Source organism: Nicotiana sylvestris, chromosome 5 (genome assembly GCF_000393655.2).
Source record: "Nicotiana sylvestris chromosome 5, ASM39365v2, whole genome shotgun sequence".
Classification (NCBI taxonomy): Eukaryota; Viridiplantae; Streptophyta; class Magnoliopsida; order Solanales; family Solanaceae; genus Nicotiana; species Nicotiana sylvestris.
The window spans coordinates 80,499,362-80,520,884 of record NC_091061.1 but is presented as its reverse complement, the minus strand read 5'-3'; the positions used below and the strand labels follow the sequence as shown (position 1 = coordinate 80,520,884).

Genomic DNA, 21,523 nt, shown 5'->3' with positions numbered 1-21,523 from the left:
GGTATGAGCAATAAGTAATCAAATACGGACAATTACAATTAAGACAAATGAAGAAATAACAAAAATTGCTCAACCATCAAGCCTTTTTAACGTAAAATGTACAATAAGAATCACAAACGAGATACCACACCTCACAATCTCATTTCAAAAGTCACAATCACTATCTTTCCTTATATCGCCGCGTGAGCCTTATATTTAGATAGTTTTTGAAAATAATTTTTCGAATAGCTACACGCGCTTTAGACCCCTTATCTCGCCGCATGGTTTCAAGTAATTCTCTTACTAGCATCACATGCATAAATCCCACCTTATGTCGCTGCATGCACATCAACCCTATCCTTATACCGCCGCATGAGTATCAATATCACAACACAATAACAACTCGCACCACATGTGCCCATATGACACAACTTGCCAAAATTAACAATACCAATATTACTACAACATATAGTTCACGGCTCAACTACAATGTGTACATGAATCTCAATAATAACAAAATGAATTGAGAAATAGTCAACAAGAAAAGATATCTTAACAATCAACAACTTCAACCTCGATATGATAATAGCTTTCATAACTTTAACATCAATAACCCTACAAGAAGATATTCATACAAAATAACAACTTTAAGTAAGAGTAATTCAATAATAAGAGAGGTAACAAGACAATAAGATAGGTAAAAACTTCAACTAAAACATATAAGAACAAAACCTAACAATAAAAGATAGAACAAGTGCTAATAATGTCAAATAAAGCATGTGAGTAAATTCAACAATAAAAGATGTAACATGTTATGACAAATTCAATTAAATACATGGAAGAAGTCTAAAAGTCTAAATTGGTCAAAATACCTATATAGCCTATGTACACACTCGTCACCTTATGTACGCGTCTTCCACATAATACATATAACACAATCAACCCAAATCCTAAGGGGTAGTTTTCCTACACAAAGTTAGACAAGATACTTACCTCAACTAGGCCAAATCAACCCTCGAAAATAATTTTCCCCTAAATTTTGCCTCCACGCGCCTCAAAACTAACCAAAAATGAATTAATATCATCAAAAAAAAAAAAAGCAAGGGAAATCAATTGCGATAGATAAAGCTATGATCTTTATACAATTCTCCAAAAGTCAACAAAAGTCAATCCTGGGGCCGTCCGGTCTAAACTCCGATCCAAGGGTAGATTCCGACTATCCATAACCCACGAGTCTATATATGTATTTTGTTTCCAAATCCGAGTCCAAATCGACTCTCAAAATCCAAATTTTTATTTTTCAAAATTTTGACAAAAATCCCCAAATTTCCTCTTTGATTCCCATAAGTTTGATGTTAAATATAATATATAATCACGAAATATAGTTTAAAATCGATTAGAATCACTTACCCAGTGATTGAAAGATGAAAATCCCCTCTCCAAATCGCCTCCTACCGAGTCTAGAGTTCTAAAATAAGAGAAAATGAGATGAAATCCCGACTTTCCAACCTTTTATTCACTTGCAGATGTCCCAATTGCGACACTAGGTTTCCAATTTCGAGCCCTTGTCATTGCGAAGGAATCCTCACAAATACGGTACCTGACACACCCAGGAGATATCGCAAATGCGACACAAACCTCGTAAATGCAAAGTCTGCTCTCCTGGCAAATGCGACCAATTGGTCACAATTACGACCTACCCAACTTAAGCCTAAGCTTAGCAAATTCGAACCAGGTATCGCAATTGCGATATTTGAGTCCCCCGTCATGTTTGCAATTTCGATTTTGGTGCTCGCAATTGTAACAACTGCAGCACCAGCACACCAACAACCTGTATTTGAGTCCAAACCATTCTGAAACACATTCGAAACTTACCCGAGCCTTCAGGGGTCCAAATCAAACATCCACACAAGTGTAAAAATATCATACGAATTCTCTCGCGCAATCAAAACACAAAAATAACATTTAGAATTGCGAATCGGACATCAAGACGCATGAATTTCAAAAGAAAACTCAAGAACCTCTAGAATTGCAACCAAGCGTCTGAATCCTAACAAACCAACTCCAAATGACACCAAATTTTATAAACACGTTCCAAATAGGAAAACAGACCTATTCCAAGTTCCAAAATCAAATTCCGAACCCTATAGCCACAAAGTCAACATATGGTCAAACTTGAAAAAATTTCTAAACCTCAAATTGCCAAGTTTCGGCAAAATAAGTTAAATCAACCTAAAGACCTTTGAATTGGATTTTGGGCATTAGCCCGAGTCTAAAATTACGATACGAACCTATTGGAGTCATCAAAATGCCGTTTTGTGGTCGTTTTCACAAAAGGCTCCAAATCAACCCGAAACCTTTCCGAAACGAAACTAACCAATCCCGCAAGTTATAAAACTATAAATACACATATATGAAGCATCAAAAGGGGAAACGAGGCTCAAATACATAAAATGACCAGGCGGGTCATTACACTTGCGCACCTAAACCTCGCAAGTGCGACGCACCAGCAGCAAAATTGCTCTTAACACCAAAAAAACCTGAGGTTCCCTAGGATGCAGACCAATCATACCAACAAGTCCCAATATATAATCCAAACTTATTCTAAGGATCATAAAATTACAATAACATTTACAATCACAAATCATGTATCAAAACTCAAGTTGCATAACTCTTTAGTCGAAGAACATCAAAACTTTCAATCAAGCGTCTAATTCATTCCTAACCAACTCGGATTACAATCAAACTTTGCATACATGTTCTAAACTACTAAATGAACCTATTCCAAGTTTCGAAACTAAATCCGAGTCCGATATCATCAACATCAACTTCTGGTCAAACCTATGAACTCTCCAAACCTCAAATTGCAAACTTTCGGCAAAATAGAGCCAAAACGTTCTAGGAGCTTCCAAACCCAAATCCAGACATATGCCTAAGTCCGAAATCACCATACGAACCTATTGAAACCATCAACTCACCAATCCGAGGTCGTCTACTCAAAAGTCAAACCTTGGTCAAATATTACAACTTAAGCTTACCAAAAATAAAATTAAGTGTTCCAATCATTCTCAAACATTTACTAAACCAATCCAAACATGCCCACAATTCATCAAACAACAAACACATATGGAAAGCATTGAATAAGGAAAATGGAGGTCAAATACATAAAACGACCAACCGAATCATTACATTAAAGTAAGCAATCGTTGCATAAAAATCACTTCAATATTAATATTATTTACTTCATAACATGTTTTTCATATTAATCCAGGCATGAAAATTCTGTCGTTATTAAGCACATCATGATAACTAGAAAAAAAGAGGTTTAATTTTTGGGACATGGATAAGATGGTGAATTTTGCGAAAGCTCGAATATTCCTTCCAATGCCCGGTCAACCATGCTTCTTAAATTGATTTTATGGCACTTTACAAATTTTTAATTTATTTTGAATTTTCAACAACACTTAAAAAATCTGAAAATAAAGCTCAAAAGATTTTTAAAACACATAGTCATTTTCTTCATTTCAATATGGAAAGAATTATGTTGAACCATTTCTAATCACAGCTTATATTTATTACTAATTATCAATTCGAGTTGCTTTTTCAGACATATATTAAATTTCTTTAGGACTTTCTTTTATGACTTACAACATATGTCTTTTGACAGGTAATGGAAAGGTTTTTATCAGCGGTTCATCGATCATCTACTTGTTCAATGCAAATGTCATTTTTTATTAATTTTGATGCTGACGATATCTTAAGACAAGCTACTATGTCAACTAATCGATACGAACAAGGTACGATCCGAGTCTTTGGATTTTGATTTTGGCCCATTTTAAACAGTATTTTAATTATAATAATTATTTGATTAAATTGTCCTGTATCACTACTAATAATTGTTGAGATGCTTCTAAGAAACTGTTTAAATCATTCATTTTTATAAGAGACAAATAATAATTGATACCTTGTTATAATCTTAAATGTACACTTATTTTGAATCAAATTTGTTTAGTCAAAGAGAATTATAGAATGGACCAAAGTTGTATATTATACATATGGCTTTCTCGTACATATTTATCAAAGTAATAAACATTATAACAAATCTTTCACTCTAATTATCCCATTTTATGTGTCACAATTTTTTTGTTTGTCCTTCAAATAATTTCAGATTTATTTTTTCACTTTTTTTTTTAATCTTAGCATTCTCATCTTACTCTTAATGATATGTCTTATTGCAACCCAATTAAAGTTCATTCTCTATAGTTGGTTTATATATCAAAAATCTATTTAATTACGGGATTGTATTTTCTTTTTTAGAAAAATATTTCTTAATTGGTTTAATATTGGCGGCACGATTGTTCCCCAGGCGAACCATTATCAGTTTTAGATGGAGTGCCAATTGCAATAAAAGATGAAATTGATTGTATGCCGTATCCCACTACAGGTGAGCAGTCATTTGAGATAATTAAGTAGTACAACATTTGAATTATACATGGTTGGTTGTATTAATAAATTAATGGGTAGGAGGCACAAAGTGGATGCACAAGGTAAGAGGGTGCAAGGATGATGCAGAGTGTGTGAAGCGTTTGAGATCATGTGGTGCAATATTGGTGGGAAAAACAAACATGCATGAGCTTGGTGCTGGAACTAGTGGTATTAATCCTCATCATGGGTAAGATTAATACTTTTATAATTAATTAATTTCAATGATTTTGATTTTGATGGCCGGTTTGTTTATATATAGAACAACTAGAAATCCTTATAATGTTGCAAGGATTGCGGGTGGTTCTTCTAGTGGTTCTGCTGCTGTTGTCGCTGCAGGTTTATGCCCTGCTGCCCTTGGCGTCGATGGAGGAGGTAATCCATCATCACCTTTATCTTTTGAGTTATTCGCCCATTGTTTAACAACCTCATTTTAACCCTAACATGTTTTTCATTACTTGTCTTTTGACATCCTTAATTTCGCATACTGTAACAAATTACTTCTTCTTTATAAGTTTAGGATCTGTCAGAATGCCTGCCGCTCTTTGTGGAGTTGTAGGTTTTAAGCCAAGTTTTGGACGCGTCTCACACTCAGGGTATATTATTGTCTAAATATTCTCACAAGCTTTCTTTATTATGTATTTACTATTTAAAATTTACGGAGTTAATTATTTTAAATTCACGCAACGTAAGATCTATTAACAGATAAAATATTCGATATCTAGAACTCATTCATTCTAGAATATTTTCACAAGTTCACTCGAGTACATCAAATATGAGAAAATGTTATATTATTCATTTATGATATTACCTTCACTTCAATCTTCACAACATTATAAAAACGAAAGGAAAAAAAGGAAAAAGGTCATTCACCTAGCATATTCTGGGGTAAGGAGACCTCATGAATCACAAATTTATATTTTTTCACTCGACATATATTTATATCCAAAATGACGTTAGCAGATCCATAGAATATGTACCATTTGTTTATTATTTTTATTTGATTATTCAGAAAACTTTCAAATTATAAACTTCACCAAACTCTGTCTTATTTTTCAGTATTCTTCCTCTGAATTGGACAGTTGGAATGGTAGGGGTACTGGCTGCTACTGTTGAAGATGCACTTCTAGTGTTAGTATTATTGGCTAAAATGTTAATTTTTAAATTTTTTAAATAATTTGCAAATTAAACCGACTTACAATCTCATAATTTCCAGTTATGCAGCTATCAGTTCCCCCAAATCATCAGATCAATCTGAAACTGCTCAGGTAAGATTTATCTTCTCCTCTCATTACATTTTTTGACATTAGGAATATTTTTATATTAAGCAATTTTAAATCATGAGATTTATAGAAAGATTTTGCGCTTGTGGTCATTTTTTAATTCTTACTTTTAAGTAAAATTAATATTATTTTTTGTTTCCTGTGGTTCAATCTTAAATCAACTACCCCAACCCAATGTTAAGATTATTTTTTTCCTTCTTTTCCTACAAAATTGAATTTAGTTTACTTTTAACCTTAGAAGTGGTTCAACATGAATCAATTTAGAAGTTCGCTAGGAATATAGGGGTATTTGGAAACATGAATCAATTTAGAAGTTCGCTAGGAAAATAAGGGTATTTGGAAACTTTTATATATAACTTCGCCAGCTTCTTCTGTCTCTTTATCCGCTAACTAAGAAGTCTATAAAAGAATTTTGTTCTGCTCCGCATATAATGCTCGATCTCCCAAGTCGCCTTCTTAACCTGTTGACCTATCTACTGAACCTTCACCGATGCAATATTCTTTGAATTCAACTTTCGAACTTGCCTATCCAAAATAGCCACTGGTTCCTCCTCATAAGCAAAGTTCTCATCCAACTGCACCGAACTGAAATCTAGCACATGTGACTAATTTTCTTGATACTTGTGAAACATGAAGACATGAAATACTGGATGAACTCCCAAAAAGTTGGGTGGCAAAGCAAATCTTTAAGCCAACTCACCAAGCCTCTTTAGCACCCTCAAATGGACTAATATACCAAAGACTTGATCACGGCCTACTCCGCACTACTATTGAGTAGCAAGAGAGGGTTGGAGCAGTTTTTACCCGATTTAGGGTTAGGATCGATTTTCTCAGAGAGCTAGAATTTGGAATCGAGTATCTATTTAGTTTAGGATTGCGTATGTGTTCCAAATTACACTTTTAATCATTTTTGGGATTTTCGTTTTACTTCTACTATTATCAACTATAAATGGTAAATGCAACTAGATTAAGCTAATAGTTAAACTAAAAAGGGTTGTTCAAATGGTTTAAAAGGCACCAGAGTAATGACTTTCACCTAGGTGGTTAATTGACAGGTAATTGAATCTAAGACACGATTTATATAATTGGGGAGTATGATATAACCGTTGCACGATATTACCCACTCTACACCTCTCGGTGGTTCGAGTGATTTTGCTCGAATTGACATTCTCAAGACCAATTGGGTATGCACATTTGCACAAGCAACTAGGGTTCAAGTCCGATATTACTCTCTTGAGGTTTAACCCTTTAATTGGGGCTATCAATCTCTTGAGTATGCCCCAATTCCTTGTTGGACCAATTTCAGAGACTTAGGCTCTCTTTCTCAAGAAGAGCCCTAGTCAACTAAACACAAACTAGTGTTTGCAACCACTAATTCAGCAATTAACCATAAAATTGGCCCAAATATCAAACACCCATAGTCAATCTAGCCCTAAAATACAAGACCCATCAATTATCCACACTAGGATTGAGCCACAACCCTAGCTTATGGGTCTAGCTACTCATAATTAAAGAAGAAAAGCAAGAAATAGATGAAGAACAACTCATATTAATTAATCGCTAAGGTAAATAACAAGATTCAATGATGAAAAGTAGATAAAATTACCCAAAATGGCTAAGAAAGTTGAACCCACGAGTGCAGCTACGTTACAAAACTATCTGATACCCTAAAAATGGGAAAAAAGCTATTTATACTAAACTGAAAATTTTGGATAAAAATGCCCCTGCGGGGTTAGTGCGGACCGCACAAAATGGTGTGCGGTCGCACTAGGGCTCTTGACTTCATAATCCAACTCTCTGAACTCAGGCAATGCGGACCGCACAGAATGGACTGCGGTGGCGGAGGCTTCTAGTGCGGTCCACACAAAATAGAATGCAGACCGCATTGACTTGAATCCTTGAAACTGGCACTTCTCTGATCTTGGATTCTGCGGACCGCACTAAATTGAGTGCGACCGCATTGCCTTCAGTGCGGAACGCACAAATCCTAGTGCGGCCGCATTGCCTTTATGTCTTGAAAGTCATGCTCTCTTAACCTCACAGTGCAGACCGCACAGAATATAGTGTGGCCGCACTGGCCTTGCTTTGCCTGAGCTTTGTCTTATCTTGGTATTTGTGCAAGTTTCACTCCTTTTGAGCTGATCTTTGACATCTTGTCAGTTTTTTGATTAAGACTGCAATCAAGCACAACTTGTGAGCCTTTTGTGACTATTTTGTATGAATTTCTAATCAAAGCATAAGCAAGAAGGAGTATAAAATGCGTTAAAATCCCTAGTTATCAACTCCCCCAAACTTAAGCTTTTGCTTGTCCTCGAGCAAACAAAATAAGACCCACCCCTTAAGGGAAACTCTAAGAAGTTTTCAGCTGACTTAAAGTAACCTCATCTAGCATCAATTGGGACTAACAATTGCCCTCAATACAAATGAATCATTAACAACTTTTACTCTTTGAAACACTATGGATTAAGTGCGACACAAGAGCATCAAGAATTGGCTCAACACATCAAAGGACTCTTTCTATTACTTTGATCATTGTGGAACCCAAACTCACACATCCTCAACTCTCCCTAAGCAAACCTCACCTTTAGAATAGTGGCACTCAAAACAAGGTTAATGGAAGTTCACTTATCTCTCTCAAGAAAAAGCCACAAGTCCGGCTCTAGGTATCATATGCCTGCCCCTTATGTGCGTATCCACTAATGTAAGCTTCATTCAACTCAAGATCATATATGGCTTTTGTGGAGATATTGTGAAGGCCTTTGGTTCAGGGTAGGAAATGTTTTGGTCTAAGTAAGTTCCATCTTCCCTTAAGCACTTCTTTTGATTCATTTGGCACACATTCACTTGACTCTTTGAGTCATTTCACTTCTTTCTAAGGGGTTAGAGAGACACACTGTCACTCTTTCTTATGCATTTCAAACCTTTTCTCCTTTTTCAACTTTCCACACCTTTCATTCTTTGCTTTTCTTGAATCCCTTTTTGTTCTTTTTCATATTAAACATTCTATTTGCCATTTTGCTTTTCTTTCTTTTTCATTGCCTTTCCTTTTCTTCATTTTTGTGCCTTTTTACCACTTTATTGCAATATTCGTCTCCCCCCAAACTTATACTTTTGCCATGTGCTAAAGGAAAGATCGAGTGCCAAGAGGGGGTATCTTTTAGAACGGGTATAGGCTTGTATTATTGTTCTTGAAGGAAAAAGGTCTAAGGCTCAAAAGGGTTGACTAGGGATCTTATAATTGGTAGGTTATGGATGTGTTCAACTAGGACCAAGGAGAGCCTATAATCATGTCTCAAGTCAGAATTCACTTAGGATTTCGCCTCAACAAACATCTAGGGCAAGTTCTAGACCAATGGCTCGTGACTTGGACTTGCAATGCGATTACTCACCACACAAGCTATGTGATTGCTAAAGATGCAGAGTCGGGGGCCCACAACGATATTAGATAATATTTGAGCACACAATGGTCCCGAAAAACCACTTGATGATTATTTGATGATTATTGGTCAACACAAAAGTCTCAAGGTCACTACTTTCACCATCCTAAACACAACAATTTGTTTTTGACCATAAGATCAAAGGCAAATGTGCTAGGCCCAAGTGAAGCTTTGCTTGAGGAACCCTTAACTACTAACTACTAAAAACAAAAAGAAAAATAGACTCAAACCCTTAAGAAGATTGTCATGCCATCCATCATGGGGAAGAGCCACCTGGTTCACACAACACTTCACCTTTGGAAAGAACCGTGACATTAAGAAAACCAATGGCTTATTGCAAACTTGAGAAACAAGAAGCTACGAATCACAAATAAGAAGATAAGAACTAAAAATTTGCGGAAAGTAGAATGAATATATATAAAAGGGGATTTGAATATACAATAGATGGTATGAATATGTACAATATAACATAACTTTATATACAGACCCAAAGTAAAATAAAAGTGCGATAAATGTACGAAATGTTAAAATTGTATACAACCCAAGGGTGAAAATTCAAGAAAGCATAAAAAAGTATCAAATATATATACAATCATCCGAATGAATAAAAAGTAGGGCCTACCCCCTCAAATGTAAGCTGACACTGTCCCCAATGCCAACTAAACGAAATAAAGCATCAAAAAGAGATAGGAAAAAGGATATAGGGACTCCCTATGACCTGTCTATTTGCATAGGCTCCTAAGTTGTCCCAGGGTCCTCACTATGCTCGGGAACCTCAGACTGGTTCCTGGTGGTCTCCTGTTGTGCTGCTGGGACCTGGGCCTAGACCTGGACAGGCTCTTGAAGTGCATTTTGGGGCTGACTGGAGGAAGCCTCCGATGGGTCGGCCAACTGGATGACTGCATCATCCGCTCTAGGAATCACCCTCTTCCTCTTAGGAGGCCTTTGTGACTGCTCTGGCTGGGAATGAGCTGCGGGTACTGGGTCCTAGAGCAGTAAGTCTAAAGGCAGTTGATATGCCTTCAGTTTGTCAACATCATCTCTCAACACCTTCACAGACTCCTTGGATGCCCGTGTCTTTCTCAGCTTCTTGTGCTCCCTAGCAAGCGCCTTGAGAGACTGGCTGCGTGAAGCAACTGAATCTGTGAGCACCTTCTGAATGTCAAGGATTTTCTTCTGGTTGTCTAAAATCTCTTTCAAAGTATCCTCTATCGACTGGGAAACCTGTGGGGCTGGAGGTGCCGACTGAGCCTCTACCGTGGTAGTCAGGATGGACAACTTGGATGAGGCAGTCTGCATCCCGTTGTTGATACTCAGAAGTGCCTGGCTTAGTCGGTGGATAGTAATAGGATGGTCCCGAGAAGATGGAATCTCCAGGTCTGCTGAGGTGGATGGACCAGGAGGGATAGCAGTGGAAGTAGATGCAGGCTTGGCAGGAGTCACTACCACAACTAGCTCTTCAGACTGGCCAGTTGGAGCAGTAACTATACTCTTGAAATTCTTGCTCTTGGGGTTGTTATCCCCCTGCATGCTGTACCAGGAAAAAGGGGCCTCCACTTTGACTCTGATGTCGAAGGGCCTCTTTTCCACCTTCAAATCCCGAAAGTACATAGTGAGAAAACTGGGGAACGGGTAGTTTCTGTCATGCTCGACACCTACAATAGTAATAATCCATGACATCACATTCCCCACATTGATTGGATACCGCCATGGTCGAAGCCACTAACACAGCCTGCTGGAGAGGGAGGGAGTTGTCATGCATTGTGGGGTCCAACCTGCTATATACAAAGGTCTCCTACCCCCATGCCTCGAAATTCAAACTACGCCTCAGAATTTTGACTCAAGCAGTCAACCAATCGGGATTGGTACCTGCGATTGCCAAGTACTGTACCAACCATGGGAGGACCTCCTCGCCCATTTCTATGTTTGCCATATACAGGGTCTAATATTCCTCATTAAACCCAAGATAGTCATTGATTGTCTTCCCGTCGAACAACACTTTCAGATTTCGAACCTTGGTCACTTTGGAGCCCTTTTTGATGTGGGCTACGTTGCTGTAAAGTTCCTTGACCAAGTGTTCGTTGGCATCCACACACTCATCTAGAAATTGTTCCCAACCCACTCTTATCCTAAACTGCCTCCTCACGTTGGGGTTGTGAGGTAGCAAGTCTCTATCAATAAAACTCCGCTCCGGGATTAACTTCCTCACTGGCCACCATTCCCGGAATTTATGGTATGCAACTTCATTAACAAATCGGTCTTTCCAAACCTCCAGGTTCCTAGTCCTAGCAATACCCCCACCTGAGGTTCACCTCCTTATCCTACTTCTTCTTCTCCCCTATTTCCTCCTCATCACCTACTGTACCCTCTTCAGATAATGAAGTTGTGGGAGAGGTGGAGTATTCATCCCCACTACCTGCTACTGAGCCCTCAGACAACCCAGGAGATATATTCACTGACGTTTGGGCAGTGGGGGATGCTGGAGGTGTGTCTCTTAGTCTGTTCCTCTCCGGGCAGTCAAGGATATATTCTGGCATGGAGTCTGAAGAAATCTCCCGGGAGGGTTCATGCTCACTCCCCGACATGTCAATGGCTCCGTCAGCAGCTTTTATCATCTTCCTCATTTTTTTGATGTTTTGCCTAGCTTGGGGAGTAAGTCTTATCATTTTCTGCTTCCCTCCCCGGGAAGATTTACCTCTGTCAGGTTGTTTAGATCCTTTGCCTCGTTGTTTTACCTTTGTCTGCAAATACAATTCAAATGACTATGTTAGTATCAATAGCAGTAGGCAAGAAACAGAACTGCAGACAGAAGAAAAGAGTTGCAGACATATTGCAGAAGGTACCCAGTGTGGACCGCACAAAATGGTGTGCGGCCGCGCAGGGGCCAATGCAGACCGCACAAAATGGCCATGCGGTCCGCATAGGGTTGGGGTTCAGACTACCCACACTCTATATCTAGGCAGTGCGGACCGCACAAAAGGATAGTACGGCCGCACCGGGGCCAATGCGGACCGCACAAAATGTAGTGCGGCCGCATTGCCTAAAGATCAGCTTCCATGAATTTCATCAATGCGGTCCGCACAAAATGGTACTGCGGACCGAACTGGGGCACCGCGGACCACACAGAATCGACTACGGTCTGCACTGAATGCCCAGAACCAGCACAAACCTAGGGTTTCATGCGTTGTGACTTTATGTCCAATTTTAAAACCGTTGCCCTAAGATTTTAATTACTTAATCCCCCATTACCGAAGAACTTACTAACCTGATCCTACCAACATTAAAGAAAATACGGGGGAGGAAACATGAGAAGAAGCAAGAAAAACGAAACATAAAAGAAAAATAACGAATTCAAAATAATTATAAAGAATGTGATGTTACCAGATGTAAGAAGGACTGAAGATATCAAGTCAAGCAAGTAATTGCAGGTAAAAAAATGATGAACAGTATTCTAGAGGGTCTGAGAGTCAATAATGCGAAAAGGGAAAAAGGAAGCCCTCAAGCCCTATTTAAAGAAAAGGACCTGGGGCCTAGTCTTACCAACCAGTGCGGACCGCACAAAATCGACCGCGGTCCAGACTACACAACTTGATTCAAAGCTTGAGAAGGTAACCGTTGCGGTCCGCACAAAATGTACTGTGGCCGCAGTGGTCCATCGTGGACCGCACAAAATGTAGTGTGGTTGCAGTGGCAAACTTCAGAGAGGTCTACATTCACTAGTGCGGTCCGTACTAAATGTAGTGCGGCCGCATTAACAACTTCAGAGACCTGGCACTTTTTTCCACTAAGTCCTGCACTGCATCAACACAACCCTGTAACATCTCACAACCAGTTAGCCCAAAAATCAATCCTACTCTACAATGAAAATCAAAGAAAACAAGAAGAAAAACATATGGGTTGCCTCCCAAGAAGCGCCTGATTTAATGTCGCGGCACGACGCAGGTTACCATCACATCATTTGAAATGAAGAAGTGCCACCACGTGGCTGTCATCAATTTTTCCAAGATAATGCTTGACCCGGTGCCCATTAACTCTAAAAACTTCACCATTTTTGTTCTTTAAATCAAGAGCACCAAACGGGGTTACACACACCCTTCAAAAGGTCCATTCCATTTTGACTTGAGCTTTCCCGAAAACAGACGTAACCGAGAGTTGAACAAGAGAACCAAATTACCTACTTTGAACTCCTTTCCACGAGCATATTTATCATGAAGGTACTTCATCTTGTCCTTATACAAGGATGAACTGGAGTAGGCATGGAATCTGAATTCATCAAGTTCATTGAGCTGCTCCATACGGAGATTAGCTGCAACATCCCACTCAAGATTTAGCTTCCTCAAAGCCCATATGGCCTTGTGCTCTAACTCAACCGGTAGATGACAAGCTTTCCCAAACACCAACCGATACGGAGACATACCAATCGGACTCTTGTAAGCAGTCCTATAAGCCCATAGAGCGCCATCTAACTTCTTTGACCAATCAGTCCTATTTGCATTGATCGTCTTTGACAATATGCTTTTAATTTCCCTATTGGAGACTTCAACTTGACCACTTGCTTGAGGATGATAGGGAGTAGAAACTTTGTGATTGACACCATACTTTGAAAGCAAAGTGTCGAAAGTTCTATTGCAAAAATGAAACCCCCCATTACTTATGATTGCACGAGGAGTACCAAACCTTGTAAAAATGCTCTTTTTGAGAAATGCTACAATACTCCGGGCCTCATTGTTGGGCAAAGCCACGACTTCAACCCACTTTGAAACATAGTCCACCGCCACAAGAATGTAAGTATTCCCACAAGAGCTAACAAATGGGCCTATGAAATCAATGCCCCATACATCAAAAATATCAACCTCAAGGATGGTATTGAGAGGCATCTCATCTTTCTTCGAAATTCCACCCGCTCTTTGGCATTCGTTGCATCTCTTCACCAAATCACCCACATCTTTGAACAAAGTTGGCCAATAAAACCCACAACTAAGAACTTTAGAAGCCGTCCTCGCCCCGCCATGATGGCCACCATAGGGAGAGGAATGACAAGCCTCCAAGATACTCAATTGCTCCTCCTCCGGGACATACCTTCGGATCACACCATCCGTGCAAATCTTGAACAAGTACGGCTCATCCCAATAGAAGTCCAAACTATTTCACTTGAGCTTCTTTCTTTGGTTAAAAGAAAGCTCACACGGGATTATACCAGTCACAAGGAACTTAGCAACATCGGCAAACCATGGCATATCATTCATTGACACCGAAAGGAGTTGTTCGTTAGGAAATGAATCATTAATATCTAGGCCATCACTAGGCCTCCCCTCCTCCTCCAAGCAGGACAAGTGGTCCGCCACTCTGTTCTCACTACCCTTCCGATCCACAATCTCCAAATCAAACTCTTGAAGTAACGAAACCCATCTCATCAGTCTAGCTTTGGAGTCCTTCTTCGTCATCAAGTACTGGAGTGAGGCATGGTCGGTATGAATAATAACCTTGGCACCCATAAGATACGGCCAGAATTTTTCCATAGCAAGCACAATAGCCAAAAGTTCTTTCTCGGTCACCGTGTAGTTCACTTGAGCATCATTCATTGTCTTGCTTGCATAGTATACCAGATGAAACATTTTGTTCACTCTTTGACCCAAAACCGCAACATCGCTCGCATCACACATGAGTTCAAAGGGCAAACCCCAATTAGGCGCGGTAATGATAGGGGTGGTGGTCAACTTATGCTCGAGAAGTTCAAAGGCTTGCATACATTTCTCATCAAACACGAACTTAGCATCTTTTTCCACAACTTGCACGAGGGGTTCAATACCTTCGAAAAGTCTTTGATAAATCTCCGGTAGAACCACACATGCCCAAGAAAACTTTGAACTCCCTTCACGGATGTAGGGGGAGGGAACCTTGAAATCATATCGATCTTTGCTTTATCTACCTCAATACCATGCTTCGAAATTTTATGCCCTAGAACTATTCCTTCTTCCACCATAAAGTGGCATTTCTCCCAATTGAGGACAAGATTGGTTTCTTCACAATAGGCCAACACCCTATCAAGATTCTTCAAGTACTCATCAAATGAATCCCCCACAACACTAAAATCGTCCATGAACACCTCCAAAATGTTTTCTACCATATCGGTGAAAATGACCATCATACACTGCTGAAATGTAGCTGGTGCATTACACAACCCAAAAGGCATCCTAGAGAAAGCAAAAGTGTCATATGAACAACTGAATGTGGTCTTCTCCTGATCTTCCGGAGTAATCAAGATTTGGTTGTACCCATAATACCCATCTATGAAACAATAGAAGGCACACCCAGCAAGTCGGTCTAACATCTGGTCAAGGAAAGACAAAGGGAAGTGATCCTTGCGGGTCACTTTAGTCAACTTGCTGTAGTCCATACATACCCTCCAACCAGTGATTGTTCTTGTAGAAAGCAATTCATTTTGACAATTTGTAACCACGGTCATGCCACCCTTCTTTGGTACACATTGCACCACCGAAGTCCAAGAGCTATCAGAGATGGGGTACACAACCCTGGCATCCAACTACTTGATCACCTCTTTTTTCACAACTTCTTGCATTGCTTCGTTCAATCTTCTTTGATGCTCCAAGGAAGGCTTTGCATCATCCGCTAAGATAATTTTGTGCATACAGAATCCGGGGCTTATTCCCCGAATATCAGCTAGAGTCCATCCAATTGCCTTTTTCCGTTTTTGAAGCACCGACAATGTGGCATCAACCTGCATGTTAGTAAGGCAAGAAGAAAGAATAACTGGCAAAGTAGAATTTGAGCCTAAGAACTCATACCTAAGGTGTGGAGGAAGTGGTTTCAACTCCAACACCAGAGGCTCCTCAATTGAAAGTTTAGTTGGTGGAGTCTTTCTATTCTCGAGATCCAAAGATAATTTCCTAGGCTCATAAGAATAAGAGCCCATTCCATGTAAAGTATTCACGCACTCCACTCGGCTTGCATCCTCATTGACATCAAGATTCAACAATACGGCCTCCAATGGGTCCTCCACATTGATCATTACACTGGTGTCATCAATTATCACTGCTGTGACGAGGTCAACAAAAGAGCACACCTAGGTATTGTTGGGTTGTTTCGTAGATTTGCACACATGAAAGACAACCTTTTCATCACCCACCCGGAAGGTGAGTTCCCTTGCTTCCACATCTACTAATGCCTTACCCATAGCTAGAAAAGGTCTGCCCAGTATGATAGGAACTTCTTAGTCCACCTCGCAGTCCAAGATCATAAAATCAGCTGGCAAGATAAATTTGTCCACACGCACAAGCACATCATCAATAATACCCAATGGTATCTTCATCGATCTATCCGCCATTTGTAACCTCATAGAAGTCGGCCTACGTTGCCCAATACCCAAGGTTTTGAACACTGAGTAGGGCATAAAATTGATACTAGCTCCCAAATCACATAGAGCCTTGGCAAAATCCGCACTTCCAATGGTGCAAGGAATGGTGAAGACACCGGGATCTTCAAGTTTCGGGGCCATTGAATGCACTATAGCACTAACTTGGTGAGTCATCTTTATAGTTTCACAATCCATAGAACGTTTTTTGTGACCAAGTCTTTCATGAATTTTGCATAGCCCGACATTTGTTCAAGAGTCTCCACCAGAGGGACATTAATGGACAAACTCTTTATCATGTCAATGAACTTCTTAAACTGATTATCTTTCTTTTGCTTCGCGAGCCTTTGAGGATAAGGTGGAGGTGGCCTTGGCAAAGGAGCCTTGGCTTTAGGCACAACCAGCTCCGGCATGTCTATTATGTATTCCCTAGACGGATTCACACCATTTTGAGTTTCCACCTCGACATCTTGAATATCAATCCTCACTTCGTTGTTCACATTTTCTTCAACCACATTTTCAACTACCAAAGGGACTTCATCTTCTTGCAACTCAATATCATCATCCAAGATTTGTTTTTGTTTAGAGGCATTCACATCACCGCCTCTCACACTTCTCGTTGTTACTGCCATGACATGATTGTTTACACCCTTTGGGTTCACTACTGTATCACTTGGTAGAGCAACCTTAGGGTGAGTATTTAAAGACTGAGAGATTTGGCCTAACTGTACCTCCAAATTTCTGATAGAGGTATTGTGGGAAGCCAACTGTGCATCTGAATCCGCATTCTTCTTCATCATATGTTTGAACATCATTTCAATTCTACTCATATCATTGCCAGAAGAACTAGGACCTTGAGATGAAAATGGGGGTGGATTGTTCGGTTGTTGGTACATTGGGGGCCTTTGAAAACAATGCCCTCGATTTCCTTAGTTTCCATTATTACATCCACCTTGACTGTTATTGCCACCCCAATTGTTGTTATTACTATTCCAATTCCCTTGGTTTCCTTGATTGTTGTTCTGATTGCCCCAGTTGTTGTTTTGGTTGCTGTTCCCCCAATTATCACTGTTTTGTTGTTAGTTGCCCCAATTGTCTTGAGGTCTCCACTGTTGTTGGTTGGAAGAGTTGCCCGTTGGCCTTGATAGTTGTTTACATATTGAACCTCTTCACTTTGGTCATCAAAACCATCATTTTGAAATCTATCACAGTCATCATCAAATTGCTCAGAATTCCCTTGGTTTTGTTGCCTTCTTTGCCTTCTTTTGTTGGCAAGCATATTGACACCCTCCATGGAATTCACTTGGCGAGGATTTTGAACTTGTTGCAACTGTGCCTTTTTCAATTGGTTCATAGTAGTTGTCAACTCCGCTATAGCCTTCCCATAATCATGTAATTACTTGTGCAAATGAATAACCATGGGGTCACCCTGAGGCACATTGGCTCTACTTTGCCATGCAGAAGAAGTGTCAGCCATCTCGTCAAGTATATCACATGCCTCAACATACGACAACTTCATAAAGTTGCCCCCAGCAAGTTGGTTCACTATGCATAGATTTTTTATATTGATGCCCCGATGGAAGGTTTGTTGTATCATAGCCTCGGTCATATCATTGTTGGGGCATTCTTTCACCATTGTTCTATAACGCTCTAAAATCTCATGCAAAGGTTTTGTTGGCTCTTGCTTGAAAGCCAATATCTCATCACGCAATGCCGCCAATTGCCCCGGCGAGAAAATTTAGCAATAAATTTATCCACCATCTCATCCCAAGTTGTGATGGAATGGTTGGGAAGTCTCTCGAGCCAATCTAGTGCCTTCCCCCGAAGTGAGAATAGGAAGAGTCTCAACCTAAGAGCATCATCAGACACATTCGTCTACTTGCTCCCCCAACATATATCCATGAACCCCTTGAGATATTTGTAGGAATTTTGATTTGCAGCGCCCGTGAAATATCCACGCTGCTCAAGTAAGGTCAACATCACATTGGTTATCTAAAAATTGCCTGCCCGGATTCGGGGTGGGACAATAGCACTCGCATAACCTTGGTTTGGAAATACCCTGGGATCCACTCTTGGAGGTGGCGGAGGAGGGTCTGGAACATTATCATTGGGATTAGCATTTGCATTGCGGCCTCTACATTGTCCTTGAGATACAAGAAGGACCTTATCATCTCCGACATCATCTACCTCCTCCCCCGCAATCACATTTCCAACAGGGTCATTAGCGTTGTTCGCTGCCATTTGGTACCTGAGTTGTGACACAAACAAGTTAGTAACAAAGAAGGAAAGAAGAACAATACACAAGACTAACTAAATAGATAGCCAAAACCGTTAGCTCCCCAGCAGCGGTGCCAAAAAGTGATCGCGGCCTACTCCGCACTACTATTGAGTAGCGAGAGAGGGTCGGAGCAGCTTTTACCCAATTTAGGGTCGGGATCAATTTCCACAGAGAGCTAGAATTTGGAATCGAGTATCTATCTAGTTTAGGATTGCGTATGTGTTCCAAATTACACTTCTAATCATTTTTGGGGTTTTCGTTTTACTTCGAATTATCAACTACAAATGGTAAATGCAACTAGATTAAGCTAAGCGTTAAACTAAAAAGGGTTGTTCAAATGGTTTAAAAGGCACTAGGGTAATGACTTTCACCTAGGTGGTTAATTGATTGGTAATTGAATCTAAGATACGATTGACATAATTGGGGAGTATGATATAACCGTTGCACGATATTACCCACTCTACACCTCTCAGTAGTTCGAGTGATTTTGCCCGAATTGACTTTCTCAAGACCAATTGGGTATGCAAATTTGCACAAGCAACTAGGGTTCAAGTCGGGTATTACTCTCTCGAGGTTCAACCCTTTAATTGAGGCTATCAATCTCTTGAGTACGCTCCAATTCCTTGTTGGACCAATTTCGGAGACTTAGGCTCTCTTTCTCAAAAAGAGCCCTAGTCAACTAAATACAAACTAGTGTTTGCAACCACTAATTCAACAATTAACCATGAAATTTGACCAAATATCAAACACCCATAGTCAATCTAGCCCTAAAATACAAGACCCATCAATTACCCACACTAGGGTTGAGCCACAACCCTAGCTTATGGGTCTAGCTACTCATAATTAAAGAAGAAAAGCAAGAAATAGATGAAGAACAACTCATATTAATTAATCACTAAGGTAAATAACAAGATTCAATGATGAAAAGTAGATAAAATTGCCCAAAATAGCTAAGAAAGTCGAACCCACGAGTGCAGCTACGTTACAAAACTATCTGATACCTTAAAAATGGGAAAAGAAGCTATTTATACTAAGCTGAAAATTCTGGACAAAAATGCCCCTGCGGGGTTAGTGCGGACCGCACAAAATGGTGTACGACCGCACTAGGGCTCTTGACTTCAAAATCCAACTCTCTAAACTTAGGCAATGCGGACCGCACAGAATGGACTACGGCCGCAGAGGCTTCTAGTGTGGTCCGCACAAAATGAAATGCGGACCGCATTGACTTGAATCCTTGAAACTGGAACTTCTCTGATCTTGGGTTCTGCGGACTGTATTAAATTGAGTGCGACTGCATTGCCTTCAGTGCGGACCTCACAAATCCTAGTGCGGCTGCATTGCCGTTGTGCCTTAAAAGTCATGCTCTCTTAACCTCACAGTGTAGACCGCACAGAATGTAGTGCGGCCGCACTGGCCTTCCTTTGCCTGAGCTTTGTATTGTCTTGGTGTTTGTGCAAGTTTCACTCCTTTTGAGCTGATCTTTGACATCTTGCCAGTTTGTTGATTAAGCCTGCAATCAAGCATAACTTGTGAGCCTTTTGGGACTATTTTGTATGAATTTCTAATCAAAGCATAAGCAAGAAGGAGTATAAAATGCGTTAAAATCCCTAGTTATCAGGACTCAACTTGTCCTTCCTCTCAAACCTCATCACACCCTTCATAGATGAAACTCTGAGAAGAATTTTCTCACCTTTCATGAAAGCTACATCGCAAACCGCCTATGAGCATAACTCTTCATTCTGGACTACGCTATACGAAGCCACTCTTGAATCAATTTCATCTTTTCCAAAGCATCACGAACCAAATCTATGCCCAAAAATCTAGCCTCCCCAGGATCAAACCAACCAACTGGAGAATGACATCGCCTCCCATATAAGGCCTCGTACAGAGCAATTTAGATACTAGTCTGGTAGTTGTTGTTGTAGAAGAACTCTAATAATGGTAGAAACTGGTCCCACTAACCTCCAAAATCAATAACGCCGGATCTCAACATTTCCTCTAAGATCTGAATGGTTCATTCAAACTTCCCGTCTGTCTGAGGATGAAGCGTCATACTCAACTCAACCTACGTGTCCAAGTTAGGCTACACGACTCTCCAGAAATGCAATGTATAGTGAGTTTCGTGATCCGAGATGATAGACATAGACACACCATGCAGACGAATAATCTCTCTGAGATAAATCCGAGCCAACTGCTCAGAAGTGTAGGAAGTCACGATCGGAATAAAAAGCGCAAAATTAGTCAGTCTGTCCATGATGAACCAAACAATATCAAATTTCCTCAAGGTCCATGGAAACCCTACCCCAAAGTCCATATTGATGCGCTCCCACTTCCACTCCGCTATATCTAACCTACGAAGCAAACCACCCAGTCTCTGACGCTTATACCTGACTTGATAACAGTCCAAACAACATGCACCATATCCAACAATATTCTTCTTCATCCTCCTCCATCAGTAATGCTGCTTCAAATCACGGTACATCTTAGTAGCACCTAGATAAATAGAATACTGCGGACTGTGAGCTTTCTCAAGAATCAACTCCCTCAAGTCATCCACTTTAGGAGCACAGATCCGACCTTGAATCCTCAATATCCCATCATCACCAATAGTCACCTCCTTAGCACCCTCTCATTGCACCATGTCCTTAAGGACAAGCAAGTGGGAATTATCATACTGGCGAGCCTTAATGCA

At 40.1% G+C, this 21,523-nt stretch overlaps 1 protein-coding gene across 1 annotated transcript in view; it reads left to right on the top strand.

Moving 5' to 3' along the window:
- LOC104233950 (fatty acid amide hydrolase-like) overlaps nucleotides 1–21,523 on the top strand; it is a 59,167-nt gene that overhangs the window by 16,341 nt on the left and 21,303 nt on the right. The window contains exons 5-11 of the mRNA XM_070174495.1: nucleotides 3,647–3,776; nucleotides 4,346–4,423; nucleotides 4,504–4,651; nucleotides 4,724–4,836; nucleotides 4,982–5,057; nucleotides 5,521–5,592; nucleotides 5,678–5,729. Of these exons, the coding sequence (XP_070030596.1) occupies nucleotides 3,647–3,776; nucleotides 4,346–4,423; nucleotides 4,504–4,651; nucleotides 4,724–4,836; nucleotides 4,982–5,057; nucleotides 5,521–5,592; nucleotides 5,678–5,729 (669 nt within the window). The remainder of the gene's footprint in view (nucleotides 1–3,646; nucleotides 3,777–4,345; nucleotides 4,424–4,503; nucleotides 4,652–4,723; nucleotides 4,837–4,981; nucleotides 5,058–5,520; nucleotides 5,593–5,677; nucleotides 5,730–21,523) is intronic.